General features: G+C 34.2%; 1 protein-coding gene across 3 annotated transcripts in view; it reads right to left on the bottom strand.

The window, feature by feature from the left end:
• The window catches only part of LOC111053205 (DNA mismatch repair protein Mlh1), a 28,668-nt gene extending 6,569 nt beyond the window's left edge, over positions 1 to 22,099 (bottom strand). For 2 of the 3 annotated variants that reach the window (XM_039439996.1, XM_039439989.1), the window contains exons 1-10: positions 21,699 to 22,003; positions 14,892 to 14,955; positions 14,087 to 14,286; positions 13,263 to 13,419; positions 7,852 to 7,991; positions 7,215 to 7,348; positions 6,680 to 6,906; positions 3,968 to 4,158; positions 3,274 to 3,447; positions 1,479 to 1,542 (exon numbers count right to left, since the gene is read on the bottom strand). In XM_039439996.1, coding sequence (XP_039295930.1) covers positions 1,479 to 1,542; positions 3,274 to 3,447; positions 3,968 to 4,158; positions 6,680 to 6,906; positions 7,215 to 7,348; positions 7,852 to 7,991; positions 13,263 to 13,419; positions 14,087 to 14,286; positions 14,892 to 14,955; positions 21,699 to 21,811 — 1,464 coding nt within the window. In that variant the 5' untranslated portion in view covers positions 21,812 to 22,003. Of the gene's footprint in view, positions 1 to 1,478; positions 1,543 to 3,273; positions 3,448 to 3,967; positions 4,159 to 6,679; positions 6,907 to 7,214; positions 7,349 to 7,851; positions 7,992 to 13,262; positions 13,420 to 14,086; positions 14,287 to 14,891; positions 14,956 to 21,698 lie in introns of all 3 variants that reach the window. The other variant, XM_039439978.1, reaches the window with a different exon arrangement.
• Positions 22,100 to 22,112: the final 13 nt, after the last annotated feature.

Genomic DNA, 22,112 nt, shown 5'->3' with positions numbered 1-22,112 from the left:
GATATTTGAATTCAATTTGTAAGCAAAATATTAGGCTGAAGAGTTTGAGTGTAGGCGGAGCTAGAGGGCGAAGGGTGATGAGGGGTGGAAAATCGTGGTTCTAGTATATAAACAGGCAGACCATGCCTTGCAAGTTAGTTGCTGTGAGTCTCTCAGTCTCTTGGATTTTGGACAGTGTTCAGTGTAGGAGTGAGTCTTTGGTTTCAGACTTCAATTATCCTATAGGGAATTGACTGAGCCAGGTAAATATTGTATTTAGAATTTTCAATTTTCCTTATTTCAAATCCACACCACCCCACCCTAAAAAGCCCAAATAAGTACATCAAATTTCATAGCATCATAGTAAGGAACAAATTTAATTATTACTTATTTTTAAATACAAATCTGTAGATAAAGTTTCAATTAACTTCTTGAAGCTTACAGTTGAAATTTTCTTCTAAGCACCAAGTTTATTAAAGCAAGGCTCCCCTAATCATATTTATTCTTTAAAATTGATTAATTAGTTTATTTTTTAATGTAATCGTATTTTTAACTAGAGGTGTTCAATATTTTGATTTTATAACTTACTTTTCAAGTAACCTGATAAAAATAATAAGAACTGTTTGTTAAATTGTGTTGTATAAAATTAAACTTGAACTGTAGTACTTTCAAAAACTCAATAATCTTGTATATTTTGAATCATTACTATACTTAAATCAATTTTATAAATTATCTTAAATTTAAAGTTTATTAATAAATTCATAATTAACCTTTGTTTTGCCTTTCACTTTATACATTCCCTTACACACGACCCTGATCTATCTCTCTTTATCTTTTTCTTCTATACTATTATTAGTTCAGTGAGTGAAATATAAGTATCCACACAGTGAGTGAAGTTATAGTACAGTGTATTTCATCAATTCATAGCAATTGATTGGCGCCGGGCAAAATTCCGTATAGAGTGAGGGAGTTCGAAACCCACTCTAAACAAAAGACCGACAGTGGGAAAGAGTTCACCAGATATAGTCCTAACATAACTTGAATCATAGCCATCTACTTTAATAGAAGGCGGTAGAAACAGACAAGCGGCAACATTGCACTCTTATCATTTCTACGTGAATCCCACTATAGTTTATAACTTTTTTTAATTATCTTAGTATGCAGCAAGAAATTCGTAAAACTACTTTTTTGAAGGATCCAAGATCCAAAAAGATGTTCTACTTTTTTACGAATAATATTCATGAAAATGCTTTTTTTAAAGAATCCAAGATAGTTTGAATACATATTCTCTGATTACCCTGATAATATTCCATCTCACTTCTCAACGACATGCTTTTAGACATAAGAGATTATTAATCCCATTATTGGTTGAGGGATTGAAGTGATATCTCTTATTCTGTTCCTATTTTCAATCAGCATTTACAAAGGTGGAAAATAGGTGGAAATTAGCTAGTATCCTATTGACATATACAATTTAAATCAAAATATCATTCACTCACCGTGAATCTAATCTCGCCAAGATTTCCAAATTCGTACAGCATTATCTGGTAAAACATTTCTTCACTGGAAAAATTAATTCATTGTTAATATTATTTTAGATAGAAATGTCATCTTTTGTACATGAGCAGGAAGATTTTTCTACATCTGATGAGGTTTCTTTTCAGTTATTTTAAAATTAAAAATTAGTTCATTCATTACTTGATAGCACATTGTTTACATTTGTAGTATGAATTTATTATAGAGAGTGGACAGTAGACAGTTTAGTTTTCAAAGGTGCATTGGTATATGAGACAAAAAATAATGCATAACTCATCTGAATAAGCTGAACTACAGATGGAAATAAATTAAAAATTCATTTGTTTAAATGCTAACTATAATAATAACTATAATAATTATTATCTAACGAACATCCTAATTAAATTCTGCAAATCGAAGTCTTCGAGGTGATTTTAATTAGGATTTTCGTTTAATAATAATTGAGCTGAACTCTTTATCAAAGTACCTGTTTGAACATAATATTTCAAGAGAATTTTGCAGTATTTTTAAAAAACTGAAAATTCAAACATGGTGAAATTGAGGCGAAACTACCACATGGGTCTTTTGTGCCATTCTGAATATCAGCCCATTCTATGCAGGGTGTTTTTACGAACTCCCTACCAATACTCTAGGCTCTAGGGCATTGTTCCTGGGTAAGAAATATATCTAAATATCATATTTTTAATTGTCCTGAAGTCTTCAGTTACTCACTCAGCGGCCATTTTTCTTTTTTCACTTATTATTTTTTTCTAAATAATGGTTAAACATACGAAATTGAAACTTCGCACAGTCATTTATAACAACTAGACAAAGCTACAAAAAATTATAATAATTTTTCAAATTCATAATACAAAATGGCGGCCATTTAAAATTTTGTTTCTCAAATATCTCAGAAACCATTGGTTTTACAAAAAATTTACAAGAATTACTTTTTTTTAGTAAATTTAATTATAAATCGATTGACATCTCTTATAAGTTTGAACGAATATTAAGTGATATATGGAAGTTTTAGTAGTAGGTGACCCACCTTTAGAGGGTTATGTAATATCAATTATTGTTTGAAATGATCTAAAATAGTTTACAAATGACAAGCAAAGCAGACTGAGATCGTAACATTATTGTGGCAGACTTTAGCCGCATGCCTTGGCTCCTTGGTATGCACTGCAACTAACCCCCAGCAGTCACTTATCACTCAAGCTGCCAGTTATCTCAGAATCTCAGTTAATATTGGTCCAATATTTAGAAAATCAGGAACCAATCGATAGGTAATTAAATTTACTGATAAAAGTTATTCTTGTAAATTTTTTGTAAAACCAACGGTTTCTAAAAAACAAGGGTTTATTTAAGAGACAAAATTTTTAATGAAAGTCATTTTGTTTTATGAATTTGAAAAATTATCATAATTTTTTTGTAGCTTTATCTAGTTGTTATAAATTATTGTGCAGTTTCAATTCCGTATGTTTAACCATTATTTATAAAAAAAATAATGAAAAAGCAAAATGGCTGCTGTGTGAGTAACTGAAGACTTCCGGACAATTTAAATATGATATTTAAATAAGTTTCTTACCTATAAACGGTAGGGAGTTCGTAAACACCCTGTAGAAACGACTATAAATTACACTTGCTTTATCATCGTAGATGAAGAGTACAATATTGCAGCATTAATATGCCAAACTGTTATATTTGCAGATTTTATGGTTGTATGTAAATGTCATGCAGAAAAATATTTGAATCTTAGCCAATTTGAAAAAAACTCACGCTAGTTTCTTAGTATTGCAGAGGAACAACGATTTCTCATGCTGCAAGAGAGCTCGAGTTGCGTCCACACAACCAACAAATATCATATTGCCGAGAATTCTTCGGAGCTCTTTATGTTCACTATCTTCAATCGCCTTTCGCAGAGTGAGAACACTAGTCAAACGAATCTTCCTCCTAGAATAATCAAATTTCAAAATATGCTAATAGAATATATTACATTTCAAATAGCTTTACAGTTTACTTCATTCTTGTACGACTGTGTAACACTTTTTATTAACGCCCAACTCATGCAAATAAAAGAAATCAAACTGTGAACATATAATAACATATTGTTTGTTTCTCAATTTTTTACAGTATTATGAGTTTATTATTACGTAATAAAATTAAACTTTGAAGCTTATGAATACATCCTTGCATCATTAAAATAGTTTCACTACTATAATTTAGCCTAGTATTGTTGCTATGAAATCTACTGTTTGTTACATTTTTTCACGGGATATGCGAAAAGCAGGTCCCACTTAGAGGTGTGAGGTTAACGTGTGTTGTCACGGCCAGAACCATATCTGTTACATTCCTTTTTTACTGATAAAATATCAGTTTCATCGCACTACTACAGAACAAATAATAAATTACCGTATCACAATTTCTCGAAAATAACGAGTTGGTGTATTTATAGAGTATTTTAAAAACTTACTTATTTGTCTGAGACGACGATGAAGATTTTGGTTGCGACGAGGGAGAGCAGCTGGAAGATGGAGAGGAAACTACATTGAAAAACTTGTCCAACTTTTGAGCGCCAGAATCGGTCCGAACCAAATGACTTGGAGCGGTGGTTGCACTTCTTTCTACAGGCTTCAAACTTTCATTGATTGCCGGAACTTTTACCTGGAAAATGTGAATATTAATTAATTAATCATTAAGGGGTTTGAAAGAAGATAAATTTATCCCTGAGAGAAAAAATATAAGAGTTTATATAAGGCTCGTATTACATTAGGCCACTAGGTTGGGTCGCCAGTGTGAAACTAGAGAGCAAACAATGACGACCATGTGTAAAGCAAGCAAGCTGGGACAACAGTGAGATTCCAGGATTGGCTGCCGGGCTGGCGAGGTGATATCCGATTGAGACACCAGCCGGCCGCCAGAATCTGGTGTTCCTGTTTGCGACCACATGAAAAGCAACTGACGGACTAATATGACGTAATACGAGCCTTATAGATGGGGTTGAAAGTTCTGTGATACAGTATGTTAAATTTTATATTACAAACATGTTCAGAAACAACAAATATTTTTCAAATTGATTTAGCCATGGGAATAGGAATGAGAACCGATTATTGCTTTTGCAAAGCACAGTTGTTTTAATTTTAGATAATAACATTTGAATAGCATTCATACTTCAAATTATTCGTCAGTTTTATGTGTGATTTGTTCAAATTTGTATATATTGTATGTATATACCTCAAAGGTATTATCTACCTCTGATAATCATTTGTTGCTTAGAAATCACAAAAATGTGAAAATATTACCATGAATTTATGAAAAAGAAAAACAACACATTTGAATATAAGCTGATTTGATTTGATTGTGCTGAGCTGACGACAGCATGGGGATACACCTCTGACCTTCTGTTCTAATGTGGTATAATTCAATCAATGAATCACCTGATATCTCCACCTGATATGAAACACTCCTATCATGGAGGGCTGACAGAAGTTCATGCTGCTGGAGAAGAGGCTTGTCAGTGGCTCCAGAGCTTACTTGAGTCTATTAGTATTTAACATATTAAGTGTAAAATTATTAACTAGTAGTTCTGTGAACAGTAGACCTCACGCAGTATTCTCATCCACAAATACCTGATTGAAACTATAGACCTTATGGAAATACAGCAATCCACACATACATACAGCACTTATGGAAATACAGCAAGACTGGCTTCTCCACACATCTGTGTAATCACTTGTCAGCTGATTTATGATGAATAATTCTATAGTCTGATTTTTACTTTCCTTGCCCTATTACCATAGGTAAGTAAAGTATTGCTTTCCGAAAAAATTAAGGTACCCCAATTTCTAAATTTCTATACGTTTCAATGTCCCCTGAGTCCGAAAAAGTGGTTTTTGGGTATTGGTCTGTATGTGTGTGTGTGTGTATGAGTGTATGTTTACATTTTATTTATTTATTATTCTAATTTTCACAAGAAAGCACTGAATGGGAGAGAAAAACTAAGGATACTCCTTGTACTATTTCTCTCCCAAATTTAGATAATAATTTAAAAGTCCAAAATGAGGTTATGATTCCACTTTTCTGAAATTTAGTCCTTTTTCACACAAAAACAACAGTAACTAAGAATTTTGAATCTTGACAGTTGAGAAACTGGATAGGAAACAAAAATATTACACTCAAATGAATTATAATTGGAAAATTTTACGTAATTTTACAAAATTTAGAGCCAGAAAAAAAGACATGTGCGTCTGTGTACACGATATCTCATCTCCCAGTTAACGGAATGACTTGAAATTTGGAACGTAAGGTCCTTACACTATAAGGATCCGACACAAACAATTTCGATCAAATGCAATGCAAGATGGCGGCTAAAATGACGAAAATGTTGTCAAAAACAGGGTTTTTCGCGATTTTCTCGAAAACGGCTCCAACGATTTTGATCAAATTTATACCTGAAATAGTCATTGATAAGCTCTATCAACTGCAACAAGTCCTATATCTGTAAAAATTTCAGGATCTATGCAAAGTTTGATTTTAGATTCTCAATTATCAGCCTTCATATACAATTTAAACAAAAAAAAATCAAGTGGAAAAGATTGAGCATGAAAATCTCTGCAATTAATGTTCAGTAACATTCCCATCTAAAATTGAAAATAAGCTTGAAATTCGAGAAAATGTGATTATTAAATTGCAAACTGTTGGCAACTGTTGGTTCTATTAAATCATTCACTACGAAAAGATAGCAGACCTCGTGTGTCTCCAGCGCTATTGACCTATCACCAGCTGTCCCATATCTTTGAATAGTAGACTTGAGATGCGCAAGAACACTAGCGTCAGGTGATCAATTTTCATAACGGCAAGGAAAGTTGTGTGAGTGCGCCACACCAGATTTTTACTCTAATATTGGCGTATGAAGGAGGCTCCTTTTTCGTTTTATATTATCCTTGAAATGCAAAATTTCCAAAAACCTTGTATATACGTCGACGCGCAATTAAAAAAGGAACATACCTGTGAAATTTCATGAAAATCTATTACCTCGTTTCGCCGTAAATGCGCAACATATAAACATTTAAACATTAAGAGAAATGCCAAACCGTCGACTTGAATCTTAGACCTCACTTTGCTCGGTCAATTTACCTTGGTCTATGATTGGTCCACCTCTATCATAATTGAATGTGATGATCACCTGTGTTTGGAAGACTCTGGAAGTGTTGGCGCCCGATAATTTGGCCTCAATGGCCTGCTTCACTCTCTCTATAATTGAGTCCTCGTGGAGAAAATGAACTTCATGTTTCGTTGGGTGAACATTCACATCAACATTTCTCGGATCCAATTCCAAGCTTAAATATAGAAATGGATGGGCACCTTTCGGCAGATATAAGCTGTAAACGGAGTCCAGAGCTCTACGCAAACCTGAAACCATAAAACGGAGTTTGCAATAGAATTACTTTCGGATTAAAAATATGTAAATAATAAGGATGACATGACTAAGTAGAAATATCAATTGAGAACATTCTTGTCAGAGGTTTACAATGATTTTTGATATCTCAGCCTGACAACATGGATATGTGCAGGATAGTAAATAATGGAAATGGTGATGCATTGAGTGATATCAAATGTTTTCCAAATTTGAAATAGAATCAGTTCAGGGCGAATGCCTATTGTTTTTCCCCACACTGTACTTTCAATAAAATTAATAAATCACAAAACATGAAACTCACCTGTTGAGTCAACAAGACGATGATTGATAAACAGCAAAAATATCTGCTTCTTTGTTGAGTAGTTTGCGTTTGATATAAAACCATGCAGTTTGAATTTCAGCCCTTCCTCTACGCATTCCACTTCTAATAGTTCTCTGGAAACGATGAACATTATAACACAAAATTATGTTATTCATTAAATCGTTTATACTTTTCGCAAAAAGTGATGCGACTAGATTATGGAAATTAAAAATTGTACAACAATTTTAAATGATCAAGTACAAGATTGAAACATTTTATTAATAATCAACTTGTCGACTGTAAGTGCCTAACGACGAAGTTGAATTTCATATTATATCACTTACCAATAATTATAATCTCATATCCAGAGACAATTATTGATTTGAGATCAACGAGTTGATGGATAAAAGTCAACAAATACCACACAATTTCATTTCAAACATTAACATTCGAAATAATATCTATGAATTATAATGAAAATGGAGCTAGATCTGTTTACAATCAATGAAATTCACGTAATCGTAGTGATTGGAAATGAAAAAACAGCCTTAGCCCTTACTATTTCATTCCCGAATTTAAATAAAAATATTTTCGTACGATCAGGATTCCATCAGTGTTGAATTCAAAAAAATCTCACCTTGAAACACTATTACCAAAAATGCATTTAATGTTATCAACATGAGTTGAATTCGCTTTTGTTCGAATCTCTGCCAAATTTTCACCATGTTTTTTTAGAGAGAACCCCACATGTGGGTTGTGAATGGCATATCTGCTCACCTGTAAAAAATAGAGACGATTCTTTACTAATTGAACGAGTGTTAGCGAGTTTCAACTTTTAACTCAAGATCAAAATCTTTGTTCGTCGGTTTGTTTGTATTTTCTACAATTAGTCCAGGCGCTGGCTTACATTGAGCATAAATGTGAGAGGCAGAGAATTTGACTTCGGATTATTGTTAGGGGGTCTTTAGTGTATATGAAACTCGATGTCGTCACGTCCCAGGGTGGTCGACAGCTTGGGGGGGAGGGGGGTAAGTTGTAAAAAACGCGCGTTTATAAAATCGCCTGTCCTGCAGTTACTATTCATAGTACAGCTTTTAATTTTTTCTCAATATTATGTACACATAACTGGCTTTCAATGTGGTCCTATACTTTTTACGATAAACCGCATAGTTTTTCCGTAAAAAAATAAAATATCTCGAAAAATGTATTTTTTTATTATGGACTTTTTGTTATTTCTCGAATATTCAAGTAATTAGCCGACTTAGAGGAAAAGGCTCCCAATAAACGTTGTAGGCCGTTTCTTGCTGAATCCAATGATATATATATATATATAGTTTGGGGGTTACGATCATAGATGCGGCGGTGGGAGGGGGATAAGTAGCACTGTTACGCTGCGGCGCGGTCCTCCCCCATGATTAATGTGCGTAATGGCCTGTCTATCGCATCGCTCCTACTAGTCTATGCATTCAAATTATGTATTTCAGGAACGCTATCTTATGTATTTTCGGTCGCTGAACACGATTTTTCAACTCTCAAGCCTTAATAATTGATAATTCTCATCATAATATACTAATTATGGTCAAAATTACAAACTTCATCTCATTATCATTATTTATGATTACATTGTAATGATAAACCATCCTGTTAGGAATCCTATATGTGTTTCTCAATCGATAAAAAACTGATATTCCATTAAGAGAGAATAATTATTCGATTTAGTTCAATGATCACTTTGGAATTGCGAAAGTCAAGTAATGGAGTAAGTTAAACAAATAATATAGGCTACCCCATATAGAGCACCGTGTAACAGGAGTAAAATATTTTCTTAATATAAATTTACAGTTGAAACACAAATAATGCCAATTACTCCCATGTGATATGACTAAATATTTGATTACAAAGGAAATACAACTCTAAAGCTGAGTTTACACCAAAGTTATTAAGGAGATGTTAATATAACTTAATCTTTATAGATTCTATTAGATTGAACATAACTTATCATACATATGATAGACATATGTGTTTGCCAAGTTCCGTTCAATCTAATAGAATCTATAAATATTAAGTTATTAACATTTTGTTAATAACTTTGGTGTAAACGCAGCTTTATCAACTGATTTCTGTAACTTATATCTACTCATCTGGCTGAGTTTGACTGATTGTCTTGGGGTGGTACTTGAATGAAAGTGGAATGAGAGATATCTTTGTTGAATTTGAAATATTTGGAGAGAATACTGTTGGAAATCTATTGAGGGGAGATCAGTATAATTAAGGTGTGAGAGCAAGCAATCAATTCAATGAAACAACTACAAGGACTCATGAACGGTTCAAATATGAGAGATTGTCAAAGTATATTTGAAAGAAGTCAGGAGCTATTTGTAGAGTTTTTTTAGAATCAAAATCAATGACTACTTGAAATATTTATGACTGATTATTGTAACATAGTTTAAATTATCTTAAATTGTATTCATGCTCATAAGGATGGACTCTGGTATTGCACATAGAAACTGTTCGAGAAAAGATCCCATAATTTTTTCATTCAATCACACAAACTATGTTATAAAGTCTGTGTCATATCTAGAAAATATAAAAAATACCCATAGAAGTGAAAAATATTTCCAATAAGGAAACATTAACTCTATACAGTCAATACATTGACTCTCTGTCAAATGAAACCTTGAAAATTTAATAAATGTGACAACCGATCATGCTTTAGAGCAAACCCTCATTAGATCATCCAAAACTGAGTGATTGGAATAGCTAGTTCTTCAAAGGCTTTCCTAAAATGGCTGCTACTACATAAATAAATCTTCCATCAAAGATATTCTGTTCAAGTATGTTGACATCATTATGGATATCACTGGAGACTGTGAAGAAAGTCATCTAATGAAGTAAAACAAGAATAATGAGAGATGAGAATGATTTCCAGAAGCATAATCTTCTCAAGAGAACATAACATTTTTCTTCAAGACTCTGATGGACAACAGAATCTGCATAATGTTATCAATGGTCTGGAAGCAAGTGAAGAAGTGTGTGATTCTCTTTTGAACGTATAGAAAGAAATAGTTATTCGGTCTCCAAAGATTTTTATCTGAACATAGTTGTGGCAAATTGTAAAAGTGTATTCTCACCTATAAAAAGAAACAGAGTTCTTTCATTCTCCACGATGCAATCAAACAAAAATCCTAGTCTTAGTTAATTCTAGAACAAAAAGATCTGATCTCTGTATTTTTACTAGGTAGCTGTTTAAAGATAATTCAGCATTGAAGTTTTAGTGCAGCATGCATTTCTACAATAACCACAATCTCTGTCAACATCTGATGGATATTTGAAAAAAACTCTTAATCTCACTTGGCCTATGAAATTGTAAGTGAAACTAGTTGTGGATTTGACTAAATCCCTAAATATCGTTGACAAATTCGCATAATGATGACATGGCTCTCTTGAATTCAACTCCTTCTTCACTTTTCAAAACTTCAATACGCTGCAAGATTATGGGAACTTTGTGATGAGAAGAGTTATGAAAATTCTCAATAAAGATGGAGTGATACAGGTGGACATAGCTTTTCATGTCTATGGTCTAAAATCAAACAAAGGTAGTGAACATATTAGAAGCAGCAGAGTAAAAGAATCACTCCAATAATATGCTCTCCAAACCATCGAGACTTGATTTCTAAATCTGTGGCAGAGATTTATTAATGTGACATGCAAGAATCTGTAAAGGAATTGTCCATACGTTAGCTACGTGCAGGAATACATACATTCATTCATTCATTTGTGGATAAAATTACAAATCATATAAATATGTTTGGGAAAGAATAGCAGGCATGGCCCAAAACTATTCGAATCCCAAATTTTGATACTGAATAACTTGTTACCATTTCAAAACAGTCTGAACGGGAATACCATAATGGATGAATCAATCAAAAGTTAGTGAAATATTATTATAATAATACTGTTAGAAATAATATGAATGAATATTTAAATTTTCATTTCATTTTGATTTGACACATATCTATTATTATATTGGATATAATTTCTCAAAAGTCCACGACAAACTGAAGATTCACGAAAGATTAACATTTTCATACTAAACATAATCATTATGATAATGAATGAATGATGAATTCCATTTCCACCATGAAGAACTAAGAAATTCCACAAATATTTCTTGGAAACTAACTGACCACTATATCAAGTAAGCGTGGCCAGTGTGCAATTAATAATATAATTTAGCCTGCAGCGCATCACAATAAATTAATTTGAAATAAAAACAATAGAACATAAACATATATAAATATTAACTTTATTCTATCCTAATATATTTCTTGAAACCCAAGTTTCGTTTATTTCAAACAGTCATTTCTTAGTTTCCTTGCAGAATGAGATGAAGTTTGTAATTTTGACCATAATTAGTATATTATGATGAGAACTATCAATTATTAAGGCTTGAGAGTTGAAAAATCGTGTTCAGCGACCGAAAATACATAAGATTACATAAGATAGCGTTCCTGAAATACATCATTTGAATGCATAGACTAGTAGGAGCGATGCGATAGACAGGCCATTACGCGCATTAATCATGGGGGAGGACCGCGCCGCAGCGTAACAGTGCTACTTATCCCCCTCCCACCGCCGCATCTATGATCGTAACCCCCAAACTATATATATCATTGGATTCAGCAAGAAACGGCCTACAACGTTTATTGGGAGCCTTTTCCTCTAAGTCGGCTAATTACTTGAATATTCGAGAAATAACAAAAAGTCCATAATAAAAAAATACATTTTTCGAGATATTTTATTTTTTTACGGAAAAACTATGCGGTTTATCGCAAAAAAGTATAGGACCACATTGAAAGCCAGTTATGTGTACATAATATTGAGAAAAAATTAAAAGCTGTACTATGAATAGTAACTGCAGGACAGGCGATTTTATAAACGCGCGTTTTTTACAACCCTCCCCCCCAAGCTGTCGACCACCCTGGGACGTGACGACATCGAGTTTCATATACACTAAAGACCCCCTAACAATAATCCGAAGTCAAATTCTCTGCCTCTCACATTTATGCTCAATGTAAGCCAGCGCCTGGACTAAATATTACTTTCATACGCTTTAATGAATCAGCTTCAAATTTTGAACAAATATTCTTCGCATTTTTTTGCAGATCAAGCAGATCAAGTTGGTTAGATAATACAATTTTCGCCACACTGCACAGAAAGCAGCTGCTTTCCAGTCCCTACGTAGATCTGAAAGACATTGTTTGCAGACGACTCTCGTCTAACGTCAGAACAGGTTTCTTTCCGGCCTAGGCCGGAAAGAGTACCCTTTCCAGCCGCTAACATGGAACTAAGGAAGGTGAAAAAAAAGCTGATCAAAAAACTTTTCATTATTTGAGTTCATTATTCAATAATTAAAACATTTATAATAATATCATCTTATTGTCATTTGAAAGAATAAAAAAGTATAAACGCAACCTCCCACATAATTGAACATCATCTTTTAGGTTATTTAGACAAATCAGAATAAAAAATAAAAATACTTGGACGATTTCCTGATATTCAGATTACAAAATATCCAACTTGCTTGATATTAATACAATCTAAACATTCATTTGCTGCAGATTCTGCACTACAGCCAACATGCCACGACGCTACAGAAGATCTTTGGGCAGCAGAAACTGAAATATTTTTCAATAGTTTGCGATTTTTGAAGTGGATTTCATTTGCTTTTATTGTTTTAATGGTTAACAGTTGATTTCACTTTGTCCAACTCTTGAAAATGAACTTGGATCATATATGTTTCAAAGTGTGACAAAGTAACCCTAACACGTGGTTGAAATTTTCAAAAAATATATATATTTATTGAAGTGAAAAAAATATTCACTTTTTATATTGAGAAATACTTTTTAAACATTGCAGAATGAAATAAAAAAATATTGCTAGTGATTTCTTTAAACTTATGTATTGATTGCTAGCTATCTAATTCAACTGCCCAAAATTGGGACAAAGTCAACCCGGTTTACCGTAGTTGAAAAGTAAAATACCTACAACATCAGCAATCCTAGAATGCTCTTCACTGGGATTCTTCAGAGCTTTTCTTCTGGTGGATACATTATAAAACAGATCTTCTGCTAATATTTGTGTACCCTGATTGCCAGCACATGGCTTTGGGGGTGCTTTGAGTCTGCCGTCTTCGTACATTGCTCTGAAAATACATATGAGTATAGGATTAAAACTTTTGCAATAAAAAAACTGACTAGAACGTTGTGAGTACTTTCGCTTCTAGCCGACAATGAGATGCTTCAACACAGCAAGACAAATTTTATCGAGGAAAGCTTATTTCAAAATATTAATGGATGCTTGGAGTTATTATTTTGAAAAAAAAAGAATTCTACATAATCAAAATATTCAAAAGAATAAAAACAGACGCCTCATTGCTGTTCGAGCATCACTGAATTAGAATTGTAAAAGGGTTGCGGGAGGTTATTGAATGCTATCCAACAAATTATTTTTTTCGATTATGTTTTATTGTGAATTTATTGTGGTATAATTAAATTATAGACCTCCATAATTTTGTAGGAGCTGCTGACTCACTAGATGTGAAACTTTATTAGCTAACACGCTGTTGTTGATACATCTAATGTGATAACTTTTTCAGGTCTTTTCATGAAACAGGCACCAGTTTATGCATGCAATCTATCTTTGACCCCATATTTATATATTTCAAGTCATAGAAATATCTACTCAAGTTTAGGTTTATGAATGTTTAAATTGGAACGTGATTAGATTTATTGATATGTATGTTATCAAACAATCATAGCATTGCATCTGATATACAGTAGACAACAGCGTATTATATCAGTGGAACTTACTTGTAAGCACATTGATCATTTGAAGTCTTGGTTGTAATTGTGAGATGAGCAACATGACTGATACTGGCGAGTGCTTCTCCCCGGAAACCAAATGTTGAAATTGAACTTAAATCTTCAAATTGCGTGAGCTTACTAGTTGTGAACCGCTCACATACTATGCCCAAATCATCTTTTCGAATTCCGCAACCATCGTCTTGGATCTTCAACAAGATAAGTACAAAGATCACAAAACGAACAGTAAAATTGCAATGTAAGTGTAATAGTGCAATAGTATTAGTTTTTAAAATCATAATTTTACTCAACTGAATATTATTTACTTATTCATTCATAGAATTACAAATCGTATAATTATTAAAATTGGGAGAAAACAAGCTTATCTCAAAGATCATTCATCTGTACAAGTTTTTAACTGAAAAATATATTCCATACAGTAATTGGCAGTTGAAGCTAATGATATAATATTTGTAGCTTGAAAAATAATACGACTGGAAGAATTGAATTGTATACCACTTAGTAAATGTTGTATATATTTCCTTTAATCCAGATCCAAAAATTGTTCGACTCGAATTATCCCAAATGTTAAAGTATGAGTTGATAAAAACTTTGAAAAAATTGAATGAAAGCTAAAACCTACAAAAATTGAAATAATTTATTTAACTTTCATTGACAAATTAAATTTATATTGATTCAACTATAAGCAATGTAATACAACTAAATTGACTCTATATATAAAACTATTTTTTTCATCTCGTATATATATCCCGCTGGGCTGACTACTTGAAAATTGATCAACTTATCCACCTACCTGCAGCATCTTCAAGCCTCCACTTTTCACAGTGATTTGTATATTCGTTGATTTTGCATCCAAACTGTAACATAAAGTGAGAAAAATAAATGAGTATGGATTTCCACCAAAGTACAACTTTGAAGGAATCAAGAAAAATTATTACCTAATATTGTTAGACAAGTCAAGATTGGACACAGATCATCAAGTTCTCCAGACGAAGCAGTTAGTTTTCATGGCTCTCTGCGATCTCACTTATTTGACTGTGTGACATCATGACATATCAGGAAAGATGTAGAGATATGAAATCTGTGGAGTGCGCTTGAAGACAATTCCAATAGAAGGCAAGTCACATCAACCGAAAGTCAAAGATGTTATCTTTGGATAACCTGATGGATAAATTATTTATTGGTCCCCTGCTCTTCGGGAAATCAAATTTCACTGATTTGCTTTTGTTTCATACTCTAGTATGTAAGCGTAGTATGAATGTATATTGTACTTGATACTTGATGTCGTTGTCAAAGGATGAGGATTCCAGATGTCACAAAATAATGGTCGAATGGTAGCCCATTTGGCTAGTAGTGGAGGTACCACTCGAATTTTCCACGCGAGGAATTCCTCAATTCACTTGATAACTTGTAAAACATCCGAATGGCTGCTAATAAATATTGTAAGTGCTGCTTAACCTAGTACGGGAGGCCTCAAGGTCAGCTGCAGCGAGTATTGTGACTGTGGATCACATTGCTTGTTCTCTTCTTGTTCAGGCTTTCTTGTTGCCCATCAAGTGTGTGAGGGACTGGCTATAAATAGTAAGGATCCCCATCTCTCTTGAAAGCGATTTACAGTGGTCCCTACTTGCAGCAAAAGTGATGGAGTGAGAGCACTCTTTCTTTGAGGAGCAGCACATCCCTCACTACTGGAACATGTCCCAACAGGATTGGTCCATATATGAGATGAATGTGAGATAGTGATTAATAGTCCATCACCAAACTTACTGCCTACCAGATGTCTATGCTTCTAGTAGGCATATTACCCTAGATAGCTTACGGCTCACTTCAGACGTATGTTGTCTCAATTTCAGCCATACGTAAATCTGCCTCCATACATCTCAGCGACTAAATGAAAGAGTTTATCTTATCTTAATTCACTGGGAACCACTTTTTTGCATCACTTAGTAATCCTGCAGACCTCACATTTGCTTAAACACTTTGACCAGTTATAATGGCGTCATCTGCAGAGATCACTGCTTCCTCGTTTATCATGAAGTCATTCAAAAAAAAAAAAAAAAAAAAAGCAATGGTCCCAATAATGTGCCCTGTGGAACACCATGCAGAATTCCCCTGGTCCTTGCGGTTTTTTTATATTTTTCAGATAGATTGAAATTATTTTCAGCACAGTCCCTCCAACGCCATAATTTCCAAGTTTTTAATCACTATCCTATGTGACACACAATCAAATGCCTTATTTAGGTCACACATTATGAGGGCTAGGGCTCCACCACACTCAAAGGCAACTTTGTATTCTGCTGGTCAGGCTGAACAATGCACTTGTGGTTAAGCGTCTATTTCTTAAACCGGGCTGATATAATGCTATTTGTTCCCCTCAAGAATGCTGTGAGCTGCACCTTCATTTCTGTCTCTATAATCTTTAGCATTATTGACACTATACCTAGATATTGGTTTGGAATTTGAAGAATGCTGGTGTCACCTTTCTTGTGTTATGGTACTGTTATTTGATTTTTAGTAGATCTGGAAACTTTCCCACTCAGAGACAATGTATTATGGGTCTTCCCATTGGTCTTGAGAATATGAGTGCTGTAGCTTCAACACAAATGAATCGGTCAGATCAGAAACCACATGAGTCACTATTTTAGCAAAAATGAGTTTATGATGAAAATGGACTCTACAATAGAAGCTTTATCACTTCTGTCAGAAACAACATCAGTCACATTCACTCTTCACTGAGAAATAGCATCCTAAAAATCACAGTGGGTGCAGAAAGCACATGAGTTGTTGACTCATGTTTTTTCTGTTCTGAAGAGAGTTGCTTTGTAGAGCGCGCTGCTAGTATTCCTGCCTACACACAGCTGCCAGCGTGCCAGCCTTTATAACCTATTTTCAACATTTGCTTAGACAGTGTCATTACTTATTGTTTTGAAGTGATATTTTCTTTGAATTTAATATTTTGAACAATATATTTTTCAAAAATGAGTAAAAATGAAAAATGTTTTTCATATTTTTTACCTCCCATATATTATTGATTATAGAATGCATCATGAATAAAAAGTACATTATTTTTCCCATTATTGATTTGCTTGTTAAAATGAAATTCATTTTATGCATAAGATTAATTCTCTGGTCAGCAGTACAAAGGTGTTAAGTCAAAAAATCTGATTTTCCAGTAGAGAGGAAAGAAGATATCAAAAAATTATAACACAAGACTTGAAACACATTAAATTTCAAAGTTAACACATTATATTCGTTTTTATCCACAGTTCTGAATGGTACTGATGCATTTAATCAATATCAGATAGAATTTGATATTTATTCAAATTTTATGACTTAAGCCGTTGAGAGCATCCATATTTGATGAATGATTGTTGACTTATGTCTAAAATACCAGATTCCTTGCATATAGATTAGATCAGGTAAATTGATCAAAATACTCTTTCAGATGAAAAATATATTCATTTGATTAGAAATATTACTTAGTTTAATAAAAAAATAAATCAATTATTATTCTCTTCAATATTTACATCTCGCAGGTCTGGATCTATATCACAAGCCTGTGAAGCATGGGTTGTCAGACTCCTGTAAAATTCGTGGAATAGAGGTGGAATCAGAGGCAAAAGATCCAAAAGATCATTTTTCTTCTCCAAACTAATTGGTAAAATGCCGTTGTAGGATTTTTTACATGTAAATGACATAATGTTTTTCCCCCTTCTCTTGAAATTTATTCTTTTGAATGGTACATTTTCCCCTAAACTCTCTTTGTAACGCACAATACCCACTTCAGACTTCACATACTCGAACCATTGTATGTTGCGCCAGAAAAATTGTTCTTTCTCATCGTTTCTTTTCTTGAGAACTAAACCCTCTTTCAACAACTGGGAAAAGCTGAAAAAATGATCCTGCTTCATTTCGTGTACCACAAATGGATTCTTCTTGCCACATGACCGTACCAACTGGTAACAGTCATGTGGGTGGTAAATTGGTACCTGGGTCTTTTTCTTTCGTTTTTCAATGATTGAAAGATCAACATCACATTCCATGTGAGTATGTCCTGGAACTAGAAATTTATGGTTGATTGTATGGATGTGTGGGAAATCAGATACAGCCTTCATAAACATGACAGATACGTGTGAGTTTTTATTTGCTGAATACATTAGGGTTTGCTGATGACTATCAAAATTGTCATTTTGTTCCATTCTATACTTAGCCAGAATGCAACTCCTCACGCATGATGATAAAAATTGAATCAAACTCAAATTTTTGATAAATCAGTCTAACCTCTTAAGAGAAATCTTCTGCTGCGTGAAACCACATGAGTCAAGCTTTGTTTTTTATTTAAAAAAAATTAAATTTTTGTGTTGTTCTGTTCAATGTTTCTTGAATAAAGCTCAAAGATGGTATAGTAAAGTAATATAAACCATAAAAATATTTACATACTTATTTATTTAAGAGCTGGACAGTTTTTTTCTCCTGAAAAATTCAGAAAATGTGACTCATGTACTTTCTGATCTCACCAATTCAAATGTTGATAGACCTTAGTCCTGTTTTTGAGTTCTTCAGTCCTCTGATGATGAAGGGTATTTTACCCTTGAGCTTACCTCCTTCCACGCATTCATACTTTCAGTAATTCAGTACATTCAGTCCATGACCGACAGTCGCCAGACATACTTCGTCAAAATATAAATACTGAGACCTTCTCTAGAGTTAATTCCACAGACTGGACCAAGGTCATTTTTTTACCAGGTCTATCAACACATTCTCGGCAGCCACTTGGGCTTCCTTAAAATATTTATTGGACTTTCTCGCTTGTTGTTTGTATCTATACCATGCCATTGTATTTTTTGTCAGCAATCATAATGCGGTTAGCTGTGTGTTCTCTTTTTGTCTGCCTGACAATATTTTATTTCTAATACTCATTTCCAACCTTCATGTAGAGCATGTACATGTTTTGTGCATTTCTGGCGTTTTAGCTATCTTGTATTGATCGTTCAAAAGCTGAACGATGAATAGATGAAGCAATGCCCAGAGAACCAAAGAAAATTACATCAACTAAGAACGTGTTCTGGGACAACAATACCATTGCTCTAAAGGATCAAGTACATCAGGCAAATAATAAGTTCATTACTACAGGATCACCAGAGGATAAGCAGAACTATATAAAACTTAAGAAAATCTATGAACAGGACATCCAAAAAAAGAAAAAATCTTACATTAACAAAAAAATCCAACTAGCTGATAACAGAACCAGAGTACTCTGGAGGATAATAAATGAGGAAAGAAACAGAAGCGGGTTGGGAAAAATGGACAACTTAAGACTCAAGAAAACTAACAAAATGATAGTTGATCCATATCATGTTAGCAACCTCCTCAATTCTGCCTTCACGCAGCCACCCTTCTGAAAATACCTCTGACCATATCCACCTGGCAAATAATAAACAGGAGCTCAAGAAATTCGAAACCATTCCAATGGCCAAATTAGAGCAACTCCTTAGAAATCTCAAACCTAATAACTCATCAGGACACGACGATATCACTGGCAAGATAATTCGACATTGTGAGCGTGAACTAAAGCTGCCACTCCTTGACATAGTAAATGCATCAATTTCCCAGGCTGTTTTTCCGCAGAGCATGAAAATCTCAAAAATTTTCCCCAAATTCAAAGGAGGTGACAGGTTGAATGCAAAGAACTATCGGCCCATAGCTAACTTGCCTATCACATCAAAGTTGATTGAAAGAGCTGTATATGACCAACTTATTGCATACCTTGAGAACAACAGCCTACTTTCAGCACACCAACACGGATTCAGGAGGGGCCTTGGAACAGTTACAGCGATCTCCGAACTATGTAACAACATCAGCAAACACTGGGAGGAGGGTAAAACTGTTTCAGGTCTTTTTATTGACCTCCAGAAGGCATTTGACACCATTGACCCTGGCCTGCTGAAACGAAAGCTCAAGATATTGAACATCAAAGGGAGAGCCCTACAATGGCTGGAAGACTATCTCCTGAATAGAAAGCAATATGTTGAAATCAACCATCAGAAGAAAAACAGCATAATAAGCTACAGATCCTCTCTAAGGACGGTCTATAAAGGTGTTCCTCAGGGGTCAATACTGGGGCCACTACTATTTCTGATCTATATAAATGACTTCCCCACAGAAATCGACCATAGGAAGAACTGTATTCTCTTTGCAGACGACACCACTATCTTAATACCATATAAAAAGCATGAACACACCGAAGAAGTGGTGGACACAACACTCAACGAAGCAAACGAAATATGCAAAAAACTAAATCTAACCATAAATAAGGATAAAACAGTTCACATTCGCTTCACCCCAAAAAATAGAAACATTGAGGACCAAACAAACATAGGCATACCAGCACAGGCAAATACTAAATTCCTGGGCATACTGATCGATGGTCACCTCAACTGGCAGCACCACATTGAACTGCTTTGCAAAAAACTGTCATCTGCCATCTTTGTAATCCGAAGGATCCGAAATATCACAGAGGAGAAAACTGCATTCATGGCTTACCATTCTCTATTTGCGTCTCATTTAAAGTACGGCATTGTGGCTTGGGGGTCTGCAGCCCAGACGAATATTGATAGAGTTCTGCGATTGCAGAAAAGGGCCCTGAGAACTATCCTAAGAAGAGATATGATGGACCACTGCAAGGCGCTCTTCATCCAGCATAACATATTCACAGTTGTCGCACTCTACATATACGAAGTAACAACCCTGGCTGTGAGGAGTAGCCCAGAATTGAGGGGAAATAGACATGCCCACAACACAAGAAATGGAGCTGACATTGAACTCCAGCAGCACCGGCTCACAAAATTCAGCAGGTCGCCGGCCTACTCTGGGGCCCGACTCTTCAACCTTCTGCCCAAGGAGCTTAAGGCAATTCAGGACTACGGTGCCTTTACTAGAAGTCTGAAGAACTACTTGATCATGAGACCCTACTATGCATTGGCAGAGTTCATAGACGACCATGCATACCGGCATCACCGACCGTGAATCCCCATTGATTGGGAAGAAATTTGACGATTCCCAGGTCAACGACCATGGAGAAGACTACAACAAGTAACAAAAAAGTAACAAGTAACAAAAAAAGCACCACAGGGTACTTCTGCCTAGTAAGCTCTTCTATGTACCCATTTGGCTGCACTTTACTTTGAGTGCACCAGTAATAATTTAGGTTAGCATATAACAATAATTGAAATATTGATAGTATCAAGTTCCAGTATATTTTATATTTAGCTTTAGTTATTAGCTAGTTAGGTTAACTAGTTTAGTTGAATTATTTCAGTTTTAATTTTATTACATTAGTTTGTTTTATTTTGATAGAATCAATACTGAGATCCAATACTATTGATATTTAAATAGTAGGCTACATTAATATTATCAAACGATTTTTGTTTAAGTATGTAGTTAGTTTATTATTTTGTCTACTTTCTGTTTTTCTTGTGATATTATACCTTGATTGACATTTATATTTATATTCCTGAATGTACTTGGAGGGGTTTTTACATCATGAATCTGGACCTATCTACGGTAGCTAATAAATAACTAGGATAATAAAATGACTTACCTATTCTCTAGCAGTTCTTTTATTGCATTTGCTGGTCTTTGAATAACTTCTCCGGCAGCAATTCGATTAACCAATGTTTCGTCCAATTTTCTAATTGCTCCCGGTACATTCATCCTAAATGTGTGCAGTAGGCTACTGTGTGACCAAAAAAAGTTGAAATGGTTGAATAGCTCTAAATAGTTTTCACGAACCTATACTTTGATGATATACTATATTAATAGTAAGTTGTAATATTCACATTGTAACCTCAATAATCAACAATATTCGAATATACCCATCGCCCATCGGTTTCACGTTTTTGGTTTACACGTTTTTATCAGACTTTACTCAAGTTTACTGTCGGCTGCCGCCAAGCAGATGATTTTTCACAGCCTTCACACGCCCAACATGATCATGATACAAAGATGTTAGCCG

This window comes from Nilaparvata lugens, chromosome 1, assembly GCF_014356525.2.
Source record: "Nilaparvata lugens isolate BPH chromosome 1, ASM1435652v1, whole genome shotgun sequence".
Lineage (NCBI taxonomy): Eukaryota > Metazoa > Arthropoda > Insecta > Hemiptera > Delphacidae > Nilaparvata > Nilaparvata lugens.
The sequence above is the reverse complement of the archived record's forward strand: the minus strand, read 5'-3'. Positions and strand labels throughout refer to the sequence as shown.